Here is a 22,359-nt window from a genome sequence, read left to right as displayed (position 1 = left end):
ATCAGATTATGCTTTGTTTCCATTTAACAAAGGAAAAGTAGTGTTGTGTTTGGTGTTTTTATTAAAATAGAAATTAACACTCTTCTGTGAGTAGATGGATTATAGGAAATGAGACCAGCAAATAGAGGATTACATCTTTCAAAACCAGTCTGGGAGCCTTGTCTGATGAAGCATCTGGCAGGGCAGATCTGTAAATGGAATAAATATTGGCCAGTTATCAGCCTTGGTGCCTGCCCAGAACTCATTGGGACAGGGCTGGAGGGGAAAAGTGCTCCAGTTATATCTTGTCCCCTAGGGTAATTGTGCAAGGAAGAGGTTGCCACAAGTCTCACCAGAGGGTGCCTGGCCAACAATCCCAACACTCATCCAGCCCTACTGTAGCCACGGCTTCTGTGAAGGGAAAACCAGGTGATTTTCTTATATAGCCAAATTCTGAGAATGATCAGTCTTGATTATCAAGCTGATAATTCAGTGAATTATCAGGCTGGTAATTCAGTGCCACAATTTAAGGAGTAGGTGACTTGTTAAATTAAAAAAATTACTGTGACAGCTGAAAGACACAAGGAAAGAGAAAGGGTAAGGGAGAGGAGGAGGAAGAGGAGGGGGAGGAAAAGGTGGAAGGAGGAGTGGGAGGGGGGATGGGTATGCAGGCGCTTGCATGCCTTTCCCCTCTGTCTGTGCACATTGTGATTCTGTAAAATCATCAGTCTAGATTCTGTGCTGTAGACCTATGGAGGTGGCAGAGCCACCCTGCCACAATGTCCTTTCAGGTGACTATGGGGGAGAGGTTGCAGGCACCCAGGATGTTGAGTGAGGAGTGTGCAGCTGCCCTCGCCTGGAACTGTGCACCACTCAGCCAATAAAACCGTCGTCTTGAGGAAGCTTGGATTTCTAAAGAAGCCTATAAATAATTTCACAAATGGGGCCTTGCTGCATAATTGTGAGCACTGATTTTGAGAGCAACTACCAGAATAAATTTGCTGAATGAATAAATCTGCATAGCTGCCAGTCTTGTGTGAAAGACTGGCCCAGGGCAAAAATAACCTCACAGAAAGGGCTCATTCACCAAGCACAAAGGCCACCACGTAAGTGATTTCTAATTCACCAGGGGGAGACTATCAGCTCATTCTCTTGTGTTCCCAGTAGATGAGAATTCAAATGAGGACCTTTCTCCCACTGAGAAACCCAGCTCCTGGTGTTCACAGTCTCCCTTCCTTAGACAACAGGCAGGCAGCTTTATTGCTGTCAATTAAATTTACATGGAAAAATTTTGTCATGTTAAGACAAGGCCAAGGAGTAAGTTTCCCCTGCTAGATTGGAATGTAACCAAAGCAGGCTGGGCGCTGGCCTGGAGTTGCCCTATGGAGGGACTTTACCAGTTCGACTGTGTCTATACCCCAGTGCAGAAGGACTTTAAGATCACACAGTATATATTCCCCACTGCTGAAGGACTTACCAGTCATACCTGTTTCTACCCCCGAGGGTGGCCCAGTTGAAATGTTACCCTAGACACAGGAGAGCCTAACTGCTTCTGCTCTGTCCAATTAGGCTCCTGGCTCATGCTCCAGAGCCTAAAAGAGGACGGAAAGGGAAGCATGTGCTCCTGATGGGGAGGAGGATGGGACCATGGATGGATCAGGCTCATGAGACATTGGTGGTGCTTTCCAGTGGGCAGAAAGAGTTGATGCTCGTGGGGCTTGAGATGGAGGGAGACAGGCTTGCAGGAAGCTGGGGTGGTTCTGGCTGAGAGTGCCATGTTTTCTCTTAATGGGGAATTTTTTGTGTGAATAAAGAGGCAGAACAGTAAATCGAGTGCCAGCATATGTATTTGGCACTCAGGAAAAGCCAAGACTCAGGGCCTGCAGTGGGATGCTGTTATCTGGTTCCAGGACACATGCTCATGTGTCTTCATGTATTCCATGCAGTTGTGCTTGCCTCTTCCTGGAAGGGCAGCCTGGTATCTGAGTATCCTATAACTAGCTCCTTCCGCTCAGTATTTTGTGACTTGAGTACAACACACATCATCCATTCTGCAAGTACCTGGTATGGGTCTGGCTGCTGCTTTTGAGACATGTATCTCAGCTTGCAGGTCATCCTGTGCTCTCAGGTGGGGTCATCAGCCTTGTGGCTGCCTTGTTACTCCCACCAGAGTGGGCAAAGCATGGTGTCCTATATTTTGCCAACACTGTGTGGTCAGAACTTGGAATGTTTTCAAGTCTGGTGGACGTGGAGTGGCCTCTTACTGTGTTTTAGTCTGCAGTTCTCTGACTAAGAACCATCCTGAGTTACTTTTTATGTCCTTTGGGGCATTATTCTGTACTTCTTATACAAGACTGTTTTGGCTAGAGTCAGCTCAGGGTTGTATCTTCAGTTTCACCATACCCAAACTCCATCAACTTGGCATGAAAATATCAGGAAGAGCTGTGTCACTAATGGATGCATACAGACCTCTTTCCTGCCCTTACTTCCAAGGTCCTGCACAGCACTTGCATTACATTAGGTACTGCATGTCTCCCAGAGTTGTGTGAGGTAGGCTGCTGTTTGCATGTTGGGCTCCTCATTGCCCTCGCTCCTGTATGGGTTCAGCACTTGCTTTCCTCTTGTTTTCATGGATGCTTTCAGATTATCACAGTGTACTATATAGGAATTGGCCCAAAAGCTTCAGTTTTGGTGGGGTCCTGCACATGGCCCTGTGCACACCCAGGCATGGCTCTGCGTGTTTTTCTAGAACATCTTTTCCCAGTGTTTACTGTCCTGCCACTGTTCTAATGGGAGACAGCAACTGTTCCATCCTTTGCTGGTGAAGCAGTTTGTGTTAATGGCTGCCATGCAGGTGAGGAAGCTGAGTCATGTACTGAGCTACATTCCCATCTCACTTTTTATTTTTTGAAACAGGGTCTCACTGTGTTGCTCATCCTGGGCTCCAACTTACACTCTTCCTGCCTCAGCTTCCTAGAATGCTGGGTTTATCGATGCATGCCATCACACCCATGTCATAACAACATTTTAACAAATACCTGGCCTTTCCCCACTGACTTGCAGTGACTGTGCTCAAAAGTCAAGTCTTTGTGTGTCTGTTTCCATTTGGTTCTGTACCCTTTGTCTGGTTTTGCTCCAATTGCATGTCTGTAATTACTGCCATGTATTTAAAGTCTTGATACTTATTAGGGGAAAGACTGTCTCTCTTCATGTGCACTTTGTATTAATTTGTCAAACACTTCAAAATTGTGTTGGCTTTGATACTGGAAATGCATTTATACTATATGCTCAGTCAAGAGAAAATCATAGTTTTTTTGAACCTTCCTACTCAAGAATATTTCTTTCACTTTATTTAGATCACTTTTAAGGTCTTTCCATAAAATTGCATAGTATTCTCCACAAGGGAATGCACATCTTTGTTAAATGTATTCCTAGTCCCATGTACAATAGCAACACAGGTATTAGAAATCCTATGCCAACTGCTCACTGCTGGTGTGTAGACGTGCTGGTTTTTGTGGTTGCTACAGCCCAGGGCTCCTGTTTGTATGTTGGATTCCACATTGTCCTTGCTTCTGTGTGGGTTCAGTACATGCTTTCCTCTTGTTATCATGGATGCTTTCAGATTAGCAGTGTGGAGATCTAGTGTAAGGCACCTGCGTGTTCTGCACCTCTGCCCCAGATGTCCCTCCACTGTTGTTGCTTTTAGGAATGTTTATCAGCAAACCCCAGGCTCCACATTGTTCTACCCTTACTCTTCAGTATGCATCTCCAACAGATAATGTCTTTAAAAATACCTTCATCCACAGTACTGTCATGTCTGTAGAAACACGCAGCATTTCATAATATTAACACCGAGCAGATTCCCTGAGAGCTCCCTCTGTCTCTTTGTGACTACTTTGATGTTGGAGTGGCCTACATGCCACCTGTGGCCAGGATCATGTGTTCTGCTCCTTCCTGATGACCCCACACCTTTTCTGTCCCCTGCCACTGAAGAGCGTGGTCCTTAGTCCTGCGGCATTCCTGTGTGCTGGTACACGGGCTCTTCCCACTGAGACATTTCCTGGAAACTTATAGGTATTCATATTGTTTGCTTTTCCAGCAGTGCTCCTCAGGTGGACTGTGCCTCCCTAGTTCACTGTGTGTTTTGAAGGCTGTCTTTGCTCCTTTAATCTCACATTCCATTGGTCCATTTGGAAGGGTTATCAGGAAGCCAGGGTCACACGGCCCGTGGAGAGGGAAGTACTAAATTTGTTGATAATGTCCTCTGTTTTACACTTTTGGTTGTTATCAGGTTTAGAATCTGGTTCCCTAGTCCTCCTTGTCCCCAAAACTGTGCCACTTTGGCGGCAGAGATGTGAGGACCCTAGGATGGCTCCACCTAGCAGGGAGACATCCATGATCAGTGTATCCCAGTAGTCTGGCTTCATTCTGTCCATCTGGGCAAGGATGGTGAGCTGAGCTCTCCAGTAGCAATAAGGTGCTCACGATGGTGTATGCCACATCCTTACTCCTGTGTCTTGGCTACTGTTGTCTTCCTGGGTTTTGGTTGTATGGTGATAGAGCCCATGTTCTTGCTTGGGAGCTCTGGAGCCTCCTTTGTGCTTCTTCCACAAGTACTCCTGCCCTGTTCATCACATGGCTGCTTCCATTACACCTGGCTCAGCTGCTCTCCTGTGGATGCTGCTGTGCATTTATTCAGTGGGTATTTCCCCCTCTGCTCAGTTTCCTTGTCTTCTCAACTTTGTGACCTGCTCTGACCAGATCCCACAAGTTGGGGGGGATTTAGGACAGGACACTTATGGGAAGATCAGGCTTTTGCACTGAGCACAAGTCCTGTGAGGGATAATTCTGACCTTGAAAAGTCTAGTAAGTCTACCAGCTTTTCAGCAGGACATCAAATGGCTCCAGATGCCATGGCTAGAGCCAGCCTATCCACTGTCAACTCGCCATCTCCATCCTCTCCCCTTGTCCCCACTGGCTCAGCCTCCTCCAGCAGGTTTATGAGATGGATGCAGATTCTAATGCTGCACTGAGGAAGAAGAGTGAGTGGAGAGGCTGCACAGGGCAGTGCCCAGCTCCACAGGGCATAGAGGCGGGGCATGGACGTGAAGGACAGGGGTGTGACACAAGCTTGGCAGAGGATGCTTGTGCTTATTGTGGGCCCAGCCTCCACCTGCGACCCACCTTCAGCTCACCTTTAGCTGATTTGACAATATTTGGAGCAAAACAAGAGAAGAAGAGGAGTGATGGAAACATGGGTAGCTCTGAAAGTCTCTGGAGAGCCTTCAACTCTAATCTACAATTATTAGTGGATCAAGGTAGATCAAGTTTGCTAGCATTGATAAGGGGTCACCATAAGGAAATAACACTCTTAACTTGTAGATAAAAGTGCTTAATTAAGCTGAGTGTAGTAGTACAGGCAGGCAGATCACAATTTCTACCCAGCCTGGGCAACTGTGCAACTTACCAAAACTCCAAAACTCCATCTTAAAAACCAAAAAAAAAGCAAAGCTGGGAATGGTGATGCACTCCTGTAATCCTAGCACTCAGGAGGCTAAGGCAGCAGGATCATTGCAAGTTTGAGACCAGCCTGGGCTACAAAGTGAGCCCAAGGCTAGCCTGAACTACATAGTCTCAAAACAAAAGACAAAAACAAAACAAATACAAAAGGCCCCCTCAAAAAATAAATGGCTGGAAAAGTAACTTGCTGTGAAGACCCTGGGTCCAATCCCCAGTACCACACACACATACACACACACACACACACACACACACACACACACACACACACCACATGTTTAACGGACTCTAAATGGAGAAAATGGTTAAAACATTAAAAAGGCAGTGAGATGTACGGAGTGCATGCTGTGAGCTCCCACTGGCACTGTGGGGCTTGGAGGGAATGTGGGGGTCGAGAAGTCACCTGCTCAGCATCAGCCCTGCCAGCAAGAGCAGGATATCAGCCAGCTCTGTAGGATTAGAGAAGATGCTTCTTCTTCAGGTATGGGGTGCATTTCACACATGACTGCAAAATAAAGGAAACTGGCAAAACCCTCCTATGACTGTTTCTCCCTATCATTTGTCATTCCTTTCCTCCCACCTTCTTTTTCTTCCTCCTTCATTGCCATTGCAAATCTCTGAATTTTCTGAGATTTCTAACCTGCAGTTTTACAGCCAGGCATGCTGTGTATATTATGAGTCTAAACAAATCATCTTCCATTCACACACTGAGTGTGTATCCATATCAACCCTCACATAGTTGCATCTCTAGTGTGTGGACCTGGCATGGATGGATAGTGGACAGAAGTGTGCATGTGGAAGGAGGAAGGAGGAAAGTACACTAGGCTTGGATGGATTGATAGGGGAAGGTGGGTAGAGAGATGATAGTGGATGGATGAACAGAGACCCAACTGGTTAAAGACAGAGACTTCACATGTGTACTGGGGCCCTGACAACCCCTACCTCCACATGCCTGAAGACATGTTGCCATGGTTTATGTCTGTGGCCAGTGCTACACCCACCTAGGGGTGGAGCCAGCATATAATGTAATGGAAGGAAGAAGGTGTGTATCTCTCTCATGCCAGTTTCCACCTTGCAGTTTGCAGCCGCCACAAACTGCGGCCCTGCCATGCCACCCTGCCTTGGATCCAACTGAGTATGGACTGAAACCTCCAAACACTGTAAGAAATAAACCTCTCCTTTCCTAGCTTTGGGCATCAGGTATTTGTCTCAGCGTCCAATAAAAAATAACTAATTGCCCTCTAACTAACTCCCTCCCTGCCCTCTTGGTAGCTGGTTGCCATTTAGGGGCCATGATTTCTGTGGTGAGGGCAGCTGGCCAGGCACCTCTGTGATATACTGAGTGTACAGAAGTCCCTGTCAAGCATATATTCTGCCAGGTTGTGCCCTGTGTTGTTTGATGGTAGCCTAAGCCCCACAGGGAAAGCTGGGCATTTGGATCTTTGTACTCGATGTTGTTAACTTTGGGCCAATCTAAGACCAGCTCCCCAACTTTTCTGAGAGCTAGTATAAGCTGTTTGCAAGATGGCCAGGAAGTAATCTTGAGGCAGCTTCTCATTTCTCCATGCTCCATGCCTGGACGTCCATCAGGACACAGCGTGCTTTCTTTGATTGACTGAGATGGACTCAGGCCCTGGTGTTGTATGCTAGGGAGAACGGATGTGACCCTCACACATCCTTCCTTTATCAGTCAGAGGCTACCCTGTCTACCACCCCCAACCCTCCTGCATCAGAGGAGTTTGCTGACTTTCATGTCCCCCATCAAGTTCCCTCTTCCTCCTTAGGTAGAATTGCAGCACCACCTGCCAGCACTTCCTGTCCTCTCCCAGAGGTGCTTATCACTACCATGCTAAGGGTCTTCAATACACCAGGTATTTTAATGCCTTATTCCTCTTTTGTGTTCTGAGAAGCATGTTCCCTAGAACTGAGAAGTTTTTGTCAGTTCCATTCCTACCATGTTAGTGGGTCCTAGATGCAGAACTGATATGTAGGAGGAGCCAACAAATCCTCAGTAAACATGAGAATGCATTCTTTAAAGACCTGGTTAGTCTTTCTTTAGGTTTTTGCCAATGGCACATACAGTTCTAATGTCCTGGTGCTGGGGTTTGGATCTGTAGTGTCCCCAAGCCCAGTGCTGGAGGCTTGAGGCATTTTTGAGAGGTGGTGGTCCTTTTAGGAGATGGGCCTGGAGGGAGGAAGTGAGGTCACTGGGTGTTCTGAGAGGACTGTGAGACCCAACCCCATCTTCTGGGTTTCACTTCCTCTTCACCTTAAGGTGAGCAGTTTCCTCCAGGACAGGCTCCCTTGCCTCAGGCCCAGGGGCCACAGGCTCAGGAGCTAAGCAAGTATGTATTAATCCTATGAAATTGTGAGCTGAAGTGAATCTTTCATTTGTCTAAATTGTCTTATGTCAGAGGTATTTTGGCGACAGAGCTCTCAGATGTACCCTGCAGAGCCTGTACCACACTACTGTGACTCTGGGGAAGGGTTGGGCTCCCTTGCCTCTGGGGAGGACTCCTTCTGCACTGAGGGCATCCCCTCCCCTCGACGAGGTCCCATATCTGGGTGTGTACACTTACAGGGCTGCCAAGCTGCAGCAGGTCCCTAGCTCTGTGGTTCTGCTTTAGCCAGGAGAGAAGATACATAATTCATGCCAGACTTTGCAGACTTCTTTCAGCACAGGCATTGGCCAGGGGTCATGAGCTATGCCATTCATTCAGACTTTTGTATCCTTCCACAGTGTTCGAACTTGTTGAATGTCAGTCTGCTGAATACTCTGGAGTTCACTTGGTAGTCACGAGCTGAGCAGCCACACTTCTTTTGTTCCAGTCCTAATTACTGACGTTGGTGACAGTCACACTTCAGGCTGTATACCACAGCACATGGACTGCAGAGTGGCTAAGAGGGTACACGGTGGCTTCAGGACCTGAAGATGCAGATCAGAAAGCTCAGGCAGAGAGTTGGACAGAGACACACAAGATCTCCACAGGGACTGGGTAGGATCACAGACCCAGCAGAGCTGTTCTGCAGTTGGGTCTATGAGTATAGAGCTGGCTCAGAGCCCATGGCAGGCAGTGTGAGCTACTGGGTCACACAGGTCAGCTGAGCTGACTTGAGGACAGGGAGCTGATGTTGAGGTGGTTCAATGCATGATCTGAGATGCCAGGACAAATACTACTCCAGCCCCAGTGCGAGGTGCTTCCTTTAGCTATGGTCTGGGTGAAGGGCACGTTGCAAGCTGTGCCTGGTTTTCTCTGCTGTGATAAGTCCTGTGCTCCTGATTTAATTTGGTAATTCACAGATGATGATTTTATTAGCACAGTTTATGTGTTAATTTGTGACTTACAGTTGTGTTGTACCTGGAGTTGTTCTTTTGATAAGTTTGTCTGACACCTAGTGATTATCTGTTTTATACATGAGTCACCCAATCCTTCTGCTCCAGCATCTGCACTCAAAAGACAGTAGGCTGTTGCTCTATAAGAGGAGCCACTGGGGCAAGGCACAGCCACTCCTGGTGGACACAGCCTCCTCTGCCACCAGCTATGACTAAACAGGAACACCAGAGATACTGTACTTGGGAAGGAAGCTGCTGTGGCCTTGAGCCTCATGCTTGCCCTACCTGACTCCATCGGGTCTTCCTGGTGTCTGCAGCCTCTTGAGGTCACTCTCTGTGCATATTTTGTGCCTCTTAGCTCTGTCCTAGCAGCTGCTGTTCCTGCATGTACACCAGGTATCCTCAGCCCAGAGACTCTACCCCACCCCATCCTGTCCCTTCACTGTGGCTGAACTTGTCTCTGGCCCTACAGCAGCTCACAGTCCTGCAGAGAGTGTGAGCTGAGGTGAGACCACAAAGGCAGGTCCTCTGCTGCCTCTGACCCAGCTGTTCCAGAGTGCAGGAGATGAACCTTTTCTGTGCCTGCACAAAGACTATTCTTCCCCTGCCACCTGGGCCACTGTACTGAGATGGCTACATGCTGGAGGGCTCTCACTGCCCAGGACGATGGGCATGTGTACCCCACTTGTATGGGGTGTCCTGCTGGGTCCTTGTGGTCTGTGGTAGAAAAGACCCAGAAGCACCTCTTAGATTTGTGTGGCATGTGAATGTGTGCCCTTGAATTTATGATCAGGAGCATCACTTTGCTCTTAGCCCTTCTGGTGGGGTAAAGGGAGCTGTGGGGGTGAGACCTTGGGGGCCCAAATGGTATGCCTGCACACAGGGGGCAGGTAGGGGCTGCTAGGCATCTATTCCCACTGGGCTGGGTCAGTGCCTCTGTCCTGGAGCCCTTCTATAAGAGACCTCTATCCCTGCACTGGTCCAGGATCCCAGGTGGACATTGCCTGAGGCTTTACCTCACAGGATGCCAGCCTAGGCCTGTACCTAGGGGAGAGCGAGGGGCCTCTCTGGTCTGGGTCTCCCCTACCAGCATCTAAGAGTACAGGTTCAGTGATTCACTTTACCTCTGACAAGCACCATCAGTTTTTCCCTCTCAACGTGATCACATGCCTGATGTTGCTGAAATACATAGGAAACTGAATGTGACCAATTAGATGTGTGGGCTTTTGTATGAGATTTTTTAAAAAAAAGTTTTAAGAAACTGTTGAGTCTGTCACTTTTAAAAACACAAAATGGACCTAACCTGATTTTCTATAAGTGTGAACTTCAAACCCAGTTTGCAGGGCATGGGGTGTGAGGTGGTGGTGGTCAGCACACAGAGCCTTGGGCAGGCTGAGCACAAGCACCTACAGCCAGACCTGCTGCCTGCTGCTGTGGACCAGTTGCACCAGTCATTAACCAGACCTGTGGGCCTGGGGCTGCTGTGGGGCAGATCAAGGAGTTACAGCAATATGTGCTGCCTGTCCCTCAGAGCCTAAAGCAACTTTATTTTTTTAACAGCAAAAGTTTTCAGACCTTGCATAAAAGTTAGAGACATTAACTGGGTTCAGACTACCAGGGTTTGACTGAAGCTTGTGGCCCTGAGCATGTGGCTTGCCCACTTTTTGACTTGGTTTCTATTGCAAATATGGATAATATCTTCAGTAAACTAATGTTAGTAATATTTACAGTGATAACTGCTATAACATAACCAATATGAAATGTGCCTCCAGTTGCTACGAAGATCAGAAGAATTAATCTTTGGAACACACTGAGAATGGTTTCTGACAAGAGACAAAATGTGTTTAAATTTTATTTTATTTTTGTCTTTTTGAGATAGGGTCTCACTATGCAGTTGAGATTGGTCTTGAGCTCACTTTGTAGCCAAGGCTGGTCTTGAACTTACAGTGATCTTCCTGCCTCAGCCTCCAAACTGCTGGGATTACAGGTATGTGCTACCATGCCTGGCTAAGTGTGTTTTATTTTCAAAGATGGGAATGAGTGTCTAGGACTGCAGCAAAGTCTAACATTCTCAGATAGCTCCTCTTTTGACTCACTGCCATGGAGTACGCCACTCTGTGGGCATCCAGGTGCCCTGTTTGCCAAGACCCTTGAGCATTGTGCCCTGGATGTTCAGGTATTGACTGTACCAGTGGAGGAAGGGATGTGGCTGGGATTCCACTGTTCTCTGCAACTCTTCGGGGCCTGACAGTGTTTGTTGTTACCAGCTCTTCCCCAATGCAACCACTTAGCCCATTCCATCTATAATAAGTGATAGGATTATGTCCAAAAGATGAGAAGTATAAAATAAAAGAAGCCTTTATTCTGAGAACATGGAGAGAGGAAACCAACACCCCCCAACCACTGGAGTCTGGCTTTTTCTCTGGTGGGTATATAAGTAGCCTAAGCTTAGAGTAGTGCCCTAAGGCCATTAGAGATGCACGGGTATCTCATTGACACACGTTTGGCACCAGTGGAAGATTCCTAAGGGTGGGGGGAGATAGAGTCACAGGTAAATCTCTAGAGGCGTGGGAGATAGGAGATCCCTGGTTCTGGTTGAAGCTTTTCTGGCTACAGAGTCTTGTCTGGGCCAAAACCCTTTCAATAAGAATTATGAGTGGGCACCAGGAACATGGAGCAGGGCCGCATAGGCAGGCAGTGCACAGAAGAATCCTGCTAGACCAACCTGAGGAGTGTGAGAGAACATTGTTCATAGAGAGGAGAGGCATTTTCCTTTATTGTGTGGGTCCACATCCTGGTGAAATAACAGAATTTGCCTTAGCTGAGGCCCAATCCAGGGCTGTGGTGTGCAGGTCATTGTTCTTGTCAACCTGGGTAATCGTGGTGTGTCCTGAGAATAACAAATGAGCTTTGCTTGTGATGGGAACCCAGGTGCCATAGTAAACCATGGACATAGGCAATTCCATGGCACAGTGAGAACTATGTAGGATGCCTTGAAGCTGCAGTCCCTGCTGGAGGTCGGGTGTGGTGTGGCTTCATTCATGTCCCTGTGCAGCCTGTCTGTGTGGTCTGTGCTTGGTCACAGTTCAGGAAGAGTCTTTTGTGAGTAACTCCTGCATGCTCCAAGCTCTTATTTGTGACCTCTTGCTTTGTGAGTTTATTCTTTGACTGGGACTCCATGGTGACTGTGCTGATTCTGAGGACTCTTTAAGTGATATGGGAGATATTTTGATCCTGTGAGATACATATATGTGACCACAGAAAGTTGAAGTTTGGGTCTGAAACAATAGGGAAAATCCACATAATGATTTTTAAAAGATGAAAGTAAGTTTATTATAAAAGTGAAGCAGATATGAACATAGTCAAATCATACATGATGAAGAGGAATCCTCTGGGGAAGGATAGTACATGAGACATACCCTCAGCAGACGAGAGAAAGTACTGCACTGAATTTAGTTCCTTGGTTTCTTAAGTACTATGTTCACCAAAAGTGACTTGGTGCCAAGAGGCCTGCATGATTGGAAGGGATCATTCTCAGCCTTGGATAGAACCAAGGGCACATACATGCTGATAGTGTATTCAAGGCTATTTGTAAATAACGTTTCTTTCCCAAGGCAGGTAACCAGTCCCTCATAAGAAATGGCGTGCAGCTGAGATCACTTAGTGAACACATGCATTTCATTGATTCTCATTATTTAACCCTTTTCTTGACACTCCACTACCCATGAGAGGTGTGGGCAAGGACAGCAAATCCTCTGGGTCCATCAGGCACCAGCTTCTCCCCTTTACCACAGCCTCTAACACATGAGTACGCTCCCCTAGAGTTGTTGCCTTAGAGTAGTTGCCTAGCCATGTGCTCCCCTAGAGTTATGCTCCCCTAAAATTGTTGCCTAGAGTAGTTGCCTGGCCATGTGTGGGTGTGTGTGTGCATGCATGTCAAGTGAGTGTTGTCTCCTCTCCATGGGGTAGGATGTTAAGCCAGGGAAGGATCTATATGCCGTGTAATGAACTGTGAAATCAACATTCTGGGTTTTAATTATTATTGTGCCTCATGGGAGAAGCTGGTGTGCCTTGTATAATAGGCCTCTCAGGCTCTTTCCACCTTTACCTTTGCTTTCTTTCCTTACTGGTGTCTTCACAGCAAAGTTTGGAATGCTCTACTGTGCTATAGAGGTATCTTTCTGTGGGCAAAGAGGCTGTGGCTCAAATTGCCAGCTTGGCCCCTGAGCTAAAATGAGGGTGTGAACCTCAGGACCTGGGCAGCACAGTGAGTCTATAGGAGTCTCTCTCGATAGAGCTCATGGCCCCTAGGCTTCTCCAGCAATTCGGTGGATCTCACAGTCGCTGTGGATGTGAGATGAGGGTGTCTTGTGTCATTGTTTCTGAGCGGGTCCTGACAGCCTTGTGGAGTCCCAGCTCCTCTTCCCTTTGTAACCCACTTCCTCTCTGACCTATGTTTTGCCCTCAGGTGGGGCTCTGGGTCTTTAAAGATTCTTTCCCCGCAGCTATGCTCTGTCCTGCACTGGGTAGCTTGAGTGAGTAGTGGATGCTGTCCCCTTACCCTCTGACCCCTGCTCCTTCTCCCCTTCTTTCCTTTCCTTCCCCTCCTTGTCCTTCGTCCAGCCTTGGGAGCCCCACTTGTGCGTAATGGGAAGGAAGAGGACGGAGCTCCATTTGTGAGGCCTGCAAGTCTTGGGGCCATGCTCTTCCTGAGAATGGACACTTCTTGTGGTGTCTGGAAAGGACAGCTGCCAGCAGCGACTGTGGTTGCCATGTTGGAGAACCCAGACGCCACGGTGGTAGAGTAGTCCTGGGAGCAGGCAGCACTAGTTAGTCTTGGGGTATGGTGGGAGTGTGGGAATAGGACTAGAGGGGCACACAGAGTTCCCAAGATCCTGGACATGGAGCTGGGGGGGGGTGCTTTTGCTTGGTGGTTGGTGGAGTTCATGGTTAGGACCAGGGCTGTGGAGTGAATTTATAGCAGGTGCTGACAGGATGAGCTGCCTGGAGGAAAGTGGAACTGGGGTGTCTGAGAGTGGGACATTTTCAGGGGGGCAGAGGGGGTGAGCATGGTGGGTTACCTCTGGCCAGTGCTCAGATGTGGGGCCTTTTTGGGTTCCCAAGGCTTAGGAACACCTTCCTGCCAGGATGGGAAGATGGTGACATGGTTCTCTGTCCCCTGCCCCAGCCGTCCCAGCCACACTGGGCAGGTGGAGGCCAGAACATACATTGTGGTATGAATGATGTTTTCAGGTGGCTTCTGTCAGCTATCTACAGGACACTGTGACAGGCCCAAGGGGGCTAGGTGTCTCCATCTCGCCGGGCAGCACAAGAGCTGCAGGTGAGGCAGAAACCAGCCTTGCTTGTTCACTGCGGTGACTAACAAAAGTGAGAGTGACCAACTGGCTACAAGGCAGAGGCCCTGGGACACTCCCTGGGTGCCTATAGCTACAGAAGCAGCAGCAGCAGGCTCTGTGCAAGCCTCATGCCCTGGAAGGGCCAGTTTTCAAGCTTCCCATGGTTCTTTTTTTCTGTGCCTTAAACCTTCTCCTTGGATGGAAGCCCAAGCTTTTCCTTGTAGCTATGGTGAAAACATGCTCATTATGAAGATAAATGTATTTAACTTTTAAAATAATGCTTAGCTAAGTTGAAGTAGAGCAAGAAAGTCACTGGCTGGATGTGGTGGGCATATCTATAATCCCGGCTACTCAGGAGGCTGAGGCAGGAGTGTCAAAAGTTGAAGGCCAGCCTGACCAATGGAATGAGACCATGTCTCAAAACAAAACAAAACAGGAAGAAAATAAGGAAGGGAGGGAGGAAAGGAGAAAGGGAGGAAGGAAGGGCTATCCTGCTCTTTTGCAGACTCATGCTAAGCTCTGGGTACCTCCAGCCTGGCTGTGATCCATGTTGCTGGGTGTCCTGTGTTGGGGTGGTGAAGTCTCCCTAACCTCTACCCTCCAGACTTTAGCAACACCCAATTTCCAGTGTGACAGCCGAATACTTCTTCAGACATTGTACTCCTGCCTGTGAATCCCTGGATCCTGGCTGGCCAGTCTTGTGTGGCTGCTGTACCCTGGTGGCCTGTGGCAGTGGCATGCTGCTGTCCCACAGTGATGGCATCCTAGCAGCTTGTGGTGGTTGAGCTGGAGCTCTTATCCCGCTTCAACCCCCTTTGCTTCTCCCTGAAAGCTGGGCTGTAGCACCCTGTGTTCTTTGCTCTACTGTCCAGAAGTCCTTGACCCACACAGGCTTTCCTCTTCATACTCTCTGGCCTTCCCTGTGGTGGCTGGCAGTGGTTACTCTGCCTGCTGGCTTGTCTTTGTACTGCCATCAGACATCCATCTGCTGTACATGGATTGCCATGGCTAGGGTGCCTGCTATGTGACAACTTCTGTGTTCTGCTGCTCATGGTTTGGGCTGCTGCTAATGGTTCAACTGCTGCAGGGGCTGTGGTGCAGACAGCCTGGTACAAAAGTGTGGCTTCAGGAAGGGACTTGTGTGTGTCACAGAATGGTGCTCCTCTGCATAAGCAGGGCTTCTAGCAAAGCCCACCACTAGGCTGGTGCTGCCAGCTGTAAGGAAAAGGTAGAGCCCATGCAGCCCAGGATCTGCAGTATGGGGCCTGCAGGAGAAACCTAAGGATGGATGCAGCACAAGGCTGAGCCATGGGACTGTTCAGGGCAGAAGACATCCCAGAGACTCACTGAGGGATCTCAAAGATGAAGGTTTGAAACCAAAGCAAGTGGCTCCATTTGGGATAGGGTGGTGGGACCACTCACTCTTGATGGAATGGCAAGAGAAGCCTTGACCAAAAGGACAGAACTAAGCCCTCACAATCATGTTTCTGAACCAGGCAGTTGCATGTGACAAAAACCACGTGTAATGACTGGTGGAGGTCTGTGATAAGGACCAAGGGTCTCTTGCCTGGGCCTGGTGAGTGGATGTGACCACTTGAGGCTATAGAGTTGAAGGGTACAGCATGATCCGTGTGCTGTTGTGTGAACCTGGAGCCCCTGTGTCCTGAGTTAAGAGATCAGGAGCAAAGCAAACAGGTGTTAGGTGATAACTCCTGAGAATCTGGCAGCTTTGTGGAGAATGTTCCTTGGAAATCACAGTCAGTGGGAATCGATACAGCACAGAGCAATGGGTGGGTAAGAACTCACATCTGCAGGCCCTTGTGCATGGACTTGGCCCCTCAAGTTGAGGGAGGGCAGCTCTCACTGCATTGGGCCCTGGCTATCCAACTGGGACTGGAAGTGCTGAGCTCCTGGATAGGCTGCTTGTGCTTTGGGATACAGAGGCCTCCTGGAAACACAGGCCACTCAACAGGTGCCTCTCCATTCCAGTGACCCTGTGTTGTCTTCTGCTTCCAGAGTCTTCCCCAGCTCCCATATGGCAAGGCCCTCTACAGCTATGAGGGGAAGGAGCCCGGAGACCTCAAGTTCAACAAGGGAGATGTCATCATTCTGCGGCGCCGGGTGGATGACCACTGGTACCACGGTGAACTACATGGCACAAGGGGCTTCCTCCCAGCTAGCTATGTCCAGTGCCTCCGACCCCTGCCACAGACACCACCCCAGGGCACTGCTCTGTATGATTTTGAGATGAAGGACCGTGACCAGGACTGCCTGACCTTCACCAAGGTAGTGTTCACTGGTTTCTATATCCACCACAGCTGTGCCCAGGGTGGTAAGCTGGGCTCCCTATTCCTGGGAGGGCACTGTCACCTGCTGTCCATGGAGTTTTCTGAAGGTTGTGGGAAGGACAGACTGCTACATGGGCTGGACATAAGTGGGCTCAGAGCTCAAGGTCTTTCGTGCCAAATGGGCCTGGCCGCTTGGCCCATTAGCCAGCCTGATTCTCAGCACTGAGGTGAGTGGTGAGTGAGACCTCCGAGAGCTGTGGACTACTGAACCCACAGTCAGCCAGTAGAACTAATGGCTTTGGGGCAATGAATCATAGCCCAGCCACGGGGCAGAAGCTGCCCACCTAGAAAACACCCCGCTCCATGGAGGCTTTCTAGGAGAGCCAGATTCATACACAGCCTGCCTGATCACAGGCCCCTGGGTCTCCTTGGTTCATTAGCAACGCTTTTGCAGCCCTCCAAGTTTCAGAGGAAGGAGCTGGATGCTGGCTCTCTACATTGGTCCTCTCTCTTCTTCCTCCCCTTCTCCTTCCTGCTCTCCCTTTTCCCTCTTCTCCCCTCCCCCCTTCCTCTTTGCTGCCTTCTGTCCTTCTACCACCCCTGACAGTTGTGAGTCATGTTCCAAGGGCTGCATGAGTACAGTGTCTACCATGTCTGAATGAAACCAGCAGGTCAGGCACTGGCTGTTATTTATGTCTTATTCTATTGTTCTGCCTGACAATGAATAATATGTTTCATTCAGTGATCCAGCTCTCTTTCCTTTCACTTATCAAGATGTTCAAATGCTAATTCCTGTTGTCACCTGATTGTGCTGCTTTTCTGAAGCCAGTGGTCCCCATCTTCCCTCAATCTGGGGCCAGGGTGGCTGTTTCCTTTCCTTAAGAGACCTTGCTGCTATGCCCTGTGCTGTCCCCTGTGATTTCGTGGTGGTCGAGGCATGAGAATGAGACAGATCCTGAGATGGCTGTAGGCTCAGCCAGCTTCAGCAATGGCTTACCTAGGCCCATGCTGTCTGAAGCCTATGCTGACCCAGGCCCAGGCTTTCTCACTGAGCCCTATAGGAAGAGGCTGGGTAGAGACTTCACTAGGAACAGGATATAAACAGGAACTTCCAGGCATTACACACTGGTGACAGGAAGCAGAAACTGTGTCTTCTGGTGGGAATATTGGTTAGCTCTCCTCACAGTGACCAAATCCCCAGGCAAATCACCTTCAGGAAGTGGAGAATTGGGTCCCATTCCCTGGGGTGCCACTTGGATTCAGAGGGTTTGGTCCATGGCTGACCCCAACCAGTAACATGGGAGAAGGCTGTTTAGCTCAAGGCAGTAGGAAGCAGAAGGAGGGAGTCAGAGAGGAAGAGGCCAGATACAGTCCCCAAGGTCACTGCCCGAGGGCCCAGTCCTTTCAACTGGGCCCTACGTCCTTTGTCCTTTACCTTCGGGTAAGGCTGTCCCTTTGTGACTCTATCAGATTAATCAACCATGAAGTCAGACCCTCATGTCACTTCCCAAAAGGAATGAGCGCTTGGGAACATACTAGTACCATCATAGCCTGCTCCATTTGAGGGGCTCTGTCCTAGAACCAGATGAGGACTAGAGAAGACAGGAATGTTTACACACCTGGGGCGTAGCTATGTGCTTGATATGGCACTTGTCAAGCCTGGCATCTAGAGACACAGGCAACAAGGAGTTCATGGGTGCTGAACTATGCAGGTCATCCAAAGAAAGACATAGGGTAGCAAGGATTCAGAGAAACTGGGTGACATAGCTAAATAGGCAAGTTGGATGATAGTCAAATACTTGAGGTCTCAAGAGCAGCAACTGATTAGCCCTCAGGCAGGCAGAGCTCTGCCTCATTCTTGGGACATATTTGGGGCATAGCTGGCTCAGCCTTGGGGTGTCTGTAGGTAGACTTGGTGCATGGGGTCCTGGAGTGCAGATCTAGACCCAATTGCCACTGGGCCCTGAGAAGTCAGGCTCTCCAGTCACCTGGGTTGTAGTATCCCCAAGGATCCCAGGGGACTCTCCTTGAGTCTGTGGGCTTCTGTGGAGAAAGGAGCCTCTGGATGTGACGTGGCATTCTGGCCCCCATTCCTCACATCACCTTTCCTTCCAGGATGGTACTTGGCTCCTAAAGAGTGAGGCACGGGCAGGGATGCCACTGCTGACTTCCTCTCTCTGGCTCTTTCTTGTCTGCATGCCAGGTGCAGAGGACACAGTTTCTGCTTCCTGTTTCCAGAGGACTCTTCAAGGGGCTTCTCCACTCTTTGCCCATTGGAAGCCCAGGTTATGGGCAGTGCCTGAACCATGCTGAGGCACACAAAGCTGTGTCCTCATACCCTCCACGCACCTCCCACTCAGGGACATGAGGGTGCCTGTGAGCTTGCCTCTGGGAGCTCATGTGGTGCTGGGCATATACCAGTGTTCCTTTTGTGCTGGGAGTGTGTAAGAGGGTGTGAAGCAGGCAGAGACTGGATTTTTACCTTAATGTTAGTTTTTAAACAGTTCTATTAAAACTGCATTAAGGCCATTCTAAAACCATTCTTCATTTTATTTAAGAAGAGAATGAATTAACTACCTTTCAGCAGCTTAAAGAATGCATATTTTATAACTTTTCTGTAGCCCACTCCAGAAAGCTGGGCATGTGCAGATATGAAGCTGAGTGGTAGAAAAGGAAGTGTCTCCCCTTTCAGCAGAACTGGAGAGCTGGGTCCCACTGGTGCCCTCCACCCATGGGATGCCCTGTGTACCTCCATGAGGTGCCTTGCATCCACTGGGACCAAATGGGCTGTTCCAATGACAGCTCAGAGTCCACAACTCTTAGGATACATGGACTCCGTGAGTCCAGGGTGACTCAGCTTTAGGTCAAGACTTGGAGTCTCCACTGGGATGGACAGGTGTGGGATCCAGGTCAGAGCTAAGGAACAGAGAACATTGCTTCAGCCCTGAGGTGGTGGCTATTGCTTACCTCATTTCTGCTCCACTTTGAGACTCAGCAAAGGTTTCTCAAGCCTCTGGTATGTTTTAGAAGGAAGTCATGAGCATCTTGGAAGGGGCCTGTGCTTGCTGTACATGGCCTAGGTCACTGTATGAACTCATTGGCGGAAGCCATGGGTCTCTTCTCTGATCACTTTTGGCCCCTTCAGTGGGGTGCTGAGGTTCCATGTTCACATAGCAGGGGCTATGTCCTGACCTTCATCACACACCTTCTTGCCACCCCCAGTCTTGTAGGACCAAAGGGATGTTTTGTGTGGTTGAAAGCCCTTTATAGACACTACCTCAATTTCTGCTGGCCTGCCCAGAGTTCTGTACTGGTGGAGTCCCTGTGAGACCTTCATGTGACCTTGAGTGCTTAGTTGTCATCTCTCAGGTGCCCTCTCCTGGGTTACCAGTCAGGGTGAACCTCAGGGATGCTCCTCTGCCCTACCACTGATGTCAAACATGGATAGGATTGGGCTCAGTCCTTGGACTGTAGTCACTTTCTGTTGTTCAGTGACTTTGGAACGTTCACTTAGTCTTTCAGGCTTTTTTTTTAACCATAAAATGAAATTGGGACTGAGATTACAGGAGCAAATGCATTTGAAGTTTAGAGCTCAGCAGAGAAGTCTTGTGAGTGCCTGCTGCCTCCCTACCCTTTCCTCCAGTTCACTCAGACAGTGCTGTCACTTAGGTCATCTGCATGCTTCCAGTAACATCATATTCTGTGTGAGACACAGACCAAGAGCTCAGAGCTCCAGGCCTGTTCTGTGTGCTTCTCCTTTCTAAGGCATCTGCTTTGCTGGTGTTTACAGTCTGGGCCTGGGTCCTGGCCCCTGACCCTCGGGCAGCAGAGCCAGCTCCTGGGCAGGTCTTGAGCTGTCAGTCATCTCTGCTTGCTCCTCAGTGGGAGTAGGATCTTTTGGGGCTGAGAAGCCTCAGAACTTTTACTTTTCATTCTTTCTGTGTCTGGGATCCAGAACAGGATGCTCAACATAGCCCAAGGTATTGGTACCCCATTTCTTCCTGCACCCCACTGGGCTCCTTTACCCAGGACAAGTTACCTGGAACCCTCAGAGACTGGCCACTTTCTTGAGCTTCTGGGGGTGTGGGGGCCCCTCCTGCTTGGAAGCCCCTGTAGCTCCTCTGTGTGCCGCCTAGTGTGTCCTGTGCAGAAACTGCTTCAGTAAGCACTAGATTCTGTGTGAAGGGGAACAGGGTGCACCAAGGGCCTGTCCTTACCTCCTTGTGACCTAATCTGGGGTCAGAGACAAGGGGAGAATGGCAGCTATGCAGGCAGAATGTAGGTTACATCTGTAGCATTCAGTCTGCAGTGCTGATGGGGCAGGCTGGGTCACCAGGCCACAGGGCCACAGACAGGCTGGGGTCAGGCCATGTGGGTACCTGTACTGGGTCAGGCTGTGAGCTGAGGGTGCCCTGGACTGCTGGCTACTGTTTCTGGGCTCTGCTTCATTCCTGTTTCTTAGAAACCTCAGAATTCAGGAAGTGGAGCTAGAAAGCCGTGTGGCCTCCCAGAGATCAGGGATGTAGTCACTCATGCACAGTGATATTGTCATGGGGCTCTGTAAGTGATGCTGACACAGGGCTCACTTAGGTGAAATATGAGTGTTTGGATCCTGCCTTACCTAGAGCTGCTATGGGGCCTCCAGTGTTCAGTGCCTGTGGCCTACCGGGCCAAGCCCTCATGCTTGGTGTGAGTTGTGACATTCACTGAACTTTACAGTGAATGGTATTAGTGACTAAGGGGGGACAGAGAGGCCAAATGTCTACACTGTGACCCTTGACTCTGTTCTGAATAGAGGCTTTCCTGATGGCTTCAATGCTCCTTCCCCAGGTAGGAATGAATGTACAGCATGGTAAATGGATCAAAGTGTGGTTAAGGCCCTTCTGGGTAGAAGTGGACCATGTCTCCTGAATCGTTGCAGAGGAATTGTCTACTAAGCCTTGGGAGGAAAGTGCTTCAATTTTCAATAACCACTTTATGCTCATAGCTTAATCACAACCTCTCAGGACACCCCAGAGCCACCTGCATGCCAAGGAGGAACCCAGCCATATGGCAACTGATAGCTTCTGGTGCATTTCCAAAACTCAAGATATGAGGAATAGGGAAGGCAGCATGTGGGCGTCTGTGGGGCCCAGTGACCCAGAGTTCTTGACACCAGGCCTGTGATGAGATTGAACTTTGCATACAAAAGGGAAATGAATTTTGTTCACAAAGTTCTCACATGCTTCTGTGCCTGGACATGTGCACACCCCCTCTGAATGAGTGACAGCTTTGGTGTCAACTGGTTTGGTTCCTCCATCAACCTAGGGAAGGACTGACAATGAGTCACACTGGCTGATGCCTGCTGTCACCTGTGTTTGTAAAGGATGTTTCATTGGCATGTGACTGTGTGCATCATTCACAGACAGAGCTGGTTCAGCATCAGCATTGAGTATTTGGCCTGCAAACCCTGGGCATTCCCTACTGGCCTTCTCCAGGAAGTGAGTACCAAGCATTGACATGGAACAGGCTCAATGAGGTCACAAGCACAGGACTGGTCACTGGTCACTGCATGCCCAGTGCACCTGGTGGGACCATGAGGAGCTGCATGGAGCATGTGTGCACCACTGAGGACAGGTGGGGATACCTTCAGTGCCTTCTCCAGGAGCAGAGTCAGGGAGCACACATTTGGTCCATGCTGTCTTATATGTGGCACCTGCTTGGTGCTTTAAGGACAGGTATTTCTTCATGTCCTGAAATCCACAGAGCAGTTTGCCCAATTGTCCTGTGCATGTTTTAAAGCATGATGACAGATCAGAGATGTGATCTATCTTGTGAAAACTGGCCACCATTTTCCTGATCTTGTCCTGCTGGCTGGAGTGTTCTTTGACTCCAGGACAAA

General features: G+C 49.2%; 1 protein-coding gene across 3 annotated transcripts in view; it reads left to right on the top strand.

Moving 5' to 3' along the window:
* Sh3rf3 (SH3 domain containing ring finger 3) overlaps positions 1–22,359 on the top strand; it is a 203,754-nt gene that overhangs the window by 84,742 nt on the left and 96,653 nt on the right. For all 3 annotated transcript variants that reach the window (XM_013154460.3, XM_063229711.1, XM_013154459.3), the window contains exon 2: positions 16,207–16,476. In XM_013154460.3, coding sequence (XP_013009914.1) covers positions 16,207–16,476 — 270 coding nt within the window. The remainder of the gene's footprint in view (positions 1–16,206; positions 16,477–22,359) is intronic.

This window comes from Cavia porcellus, unplaced genomic scaffold (assembly GCF_034190915.1).
Source record: "Cavia porcellus strain 051 isolate PalLab524CR breed Dunkin Hartley unplaced genomic scaffold, mCavPor4.1 scaffold_18, whole genome shotgun sequence".
NCBI classification, from domain to species: Eukaryota; Metazoa; Chordata; class Mammalia; order Rodentia; family Caviidae; genus Cavia; species Cavia porcellus.
This window is presented reverse-complemented; position numbering and strand designations above follow the sequence as displayed.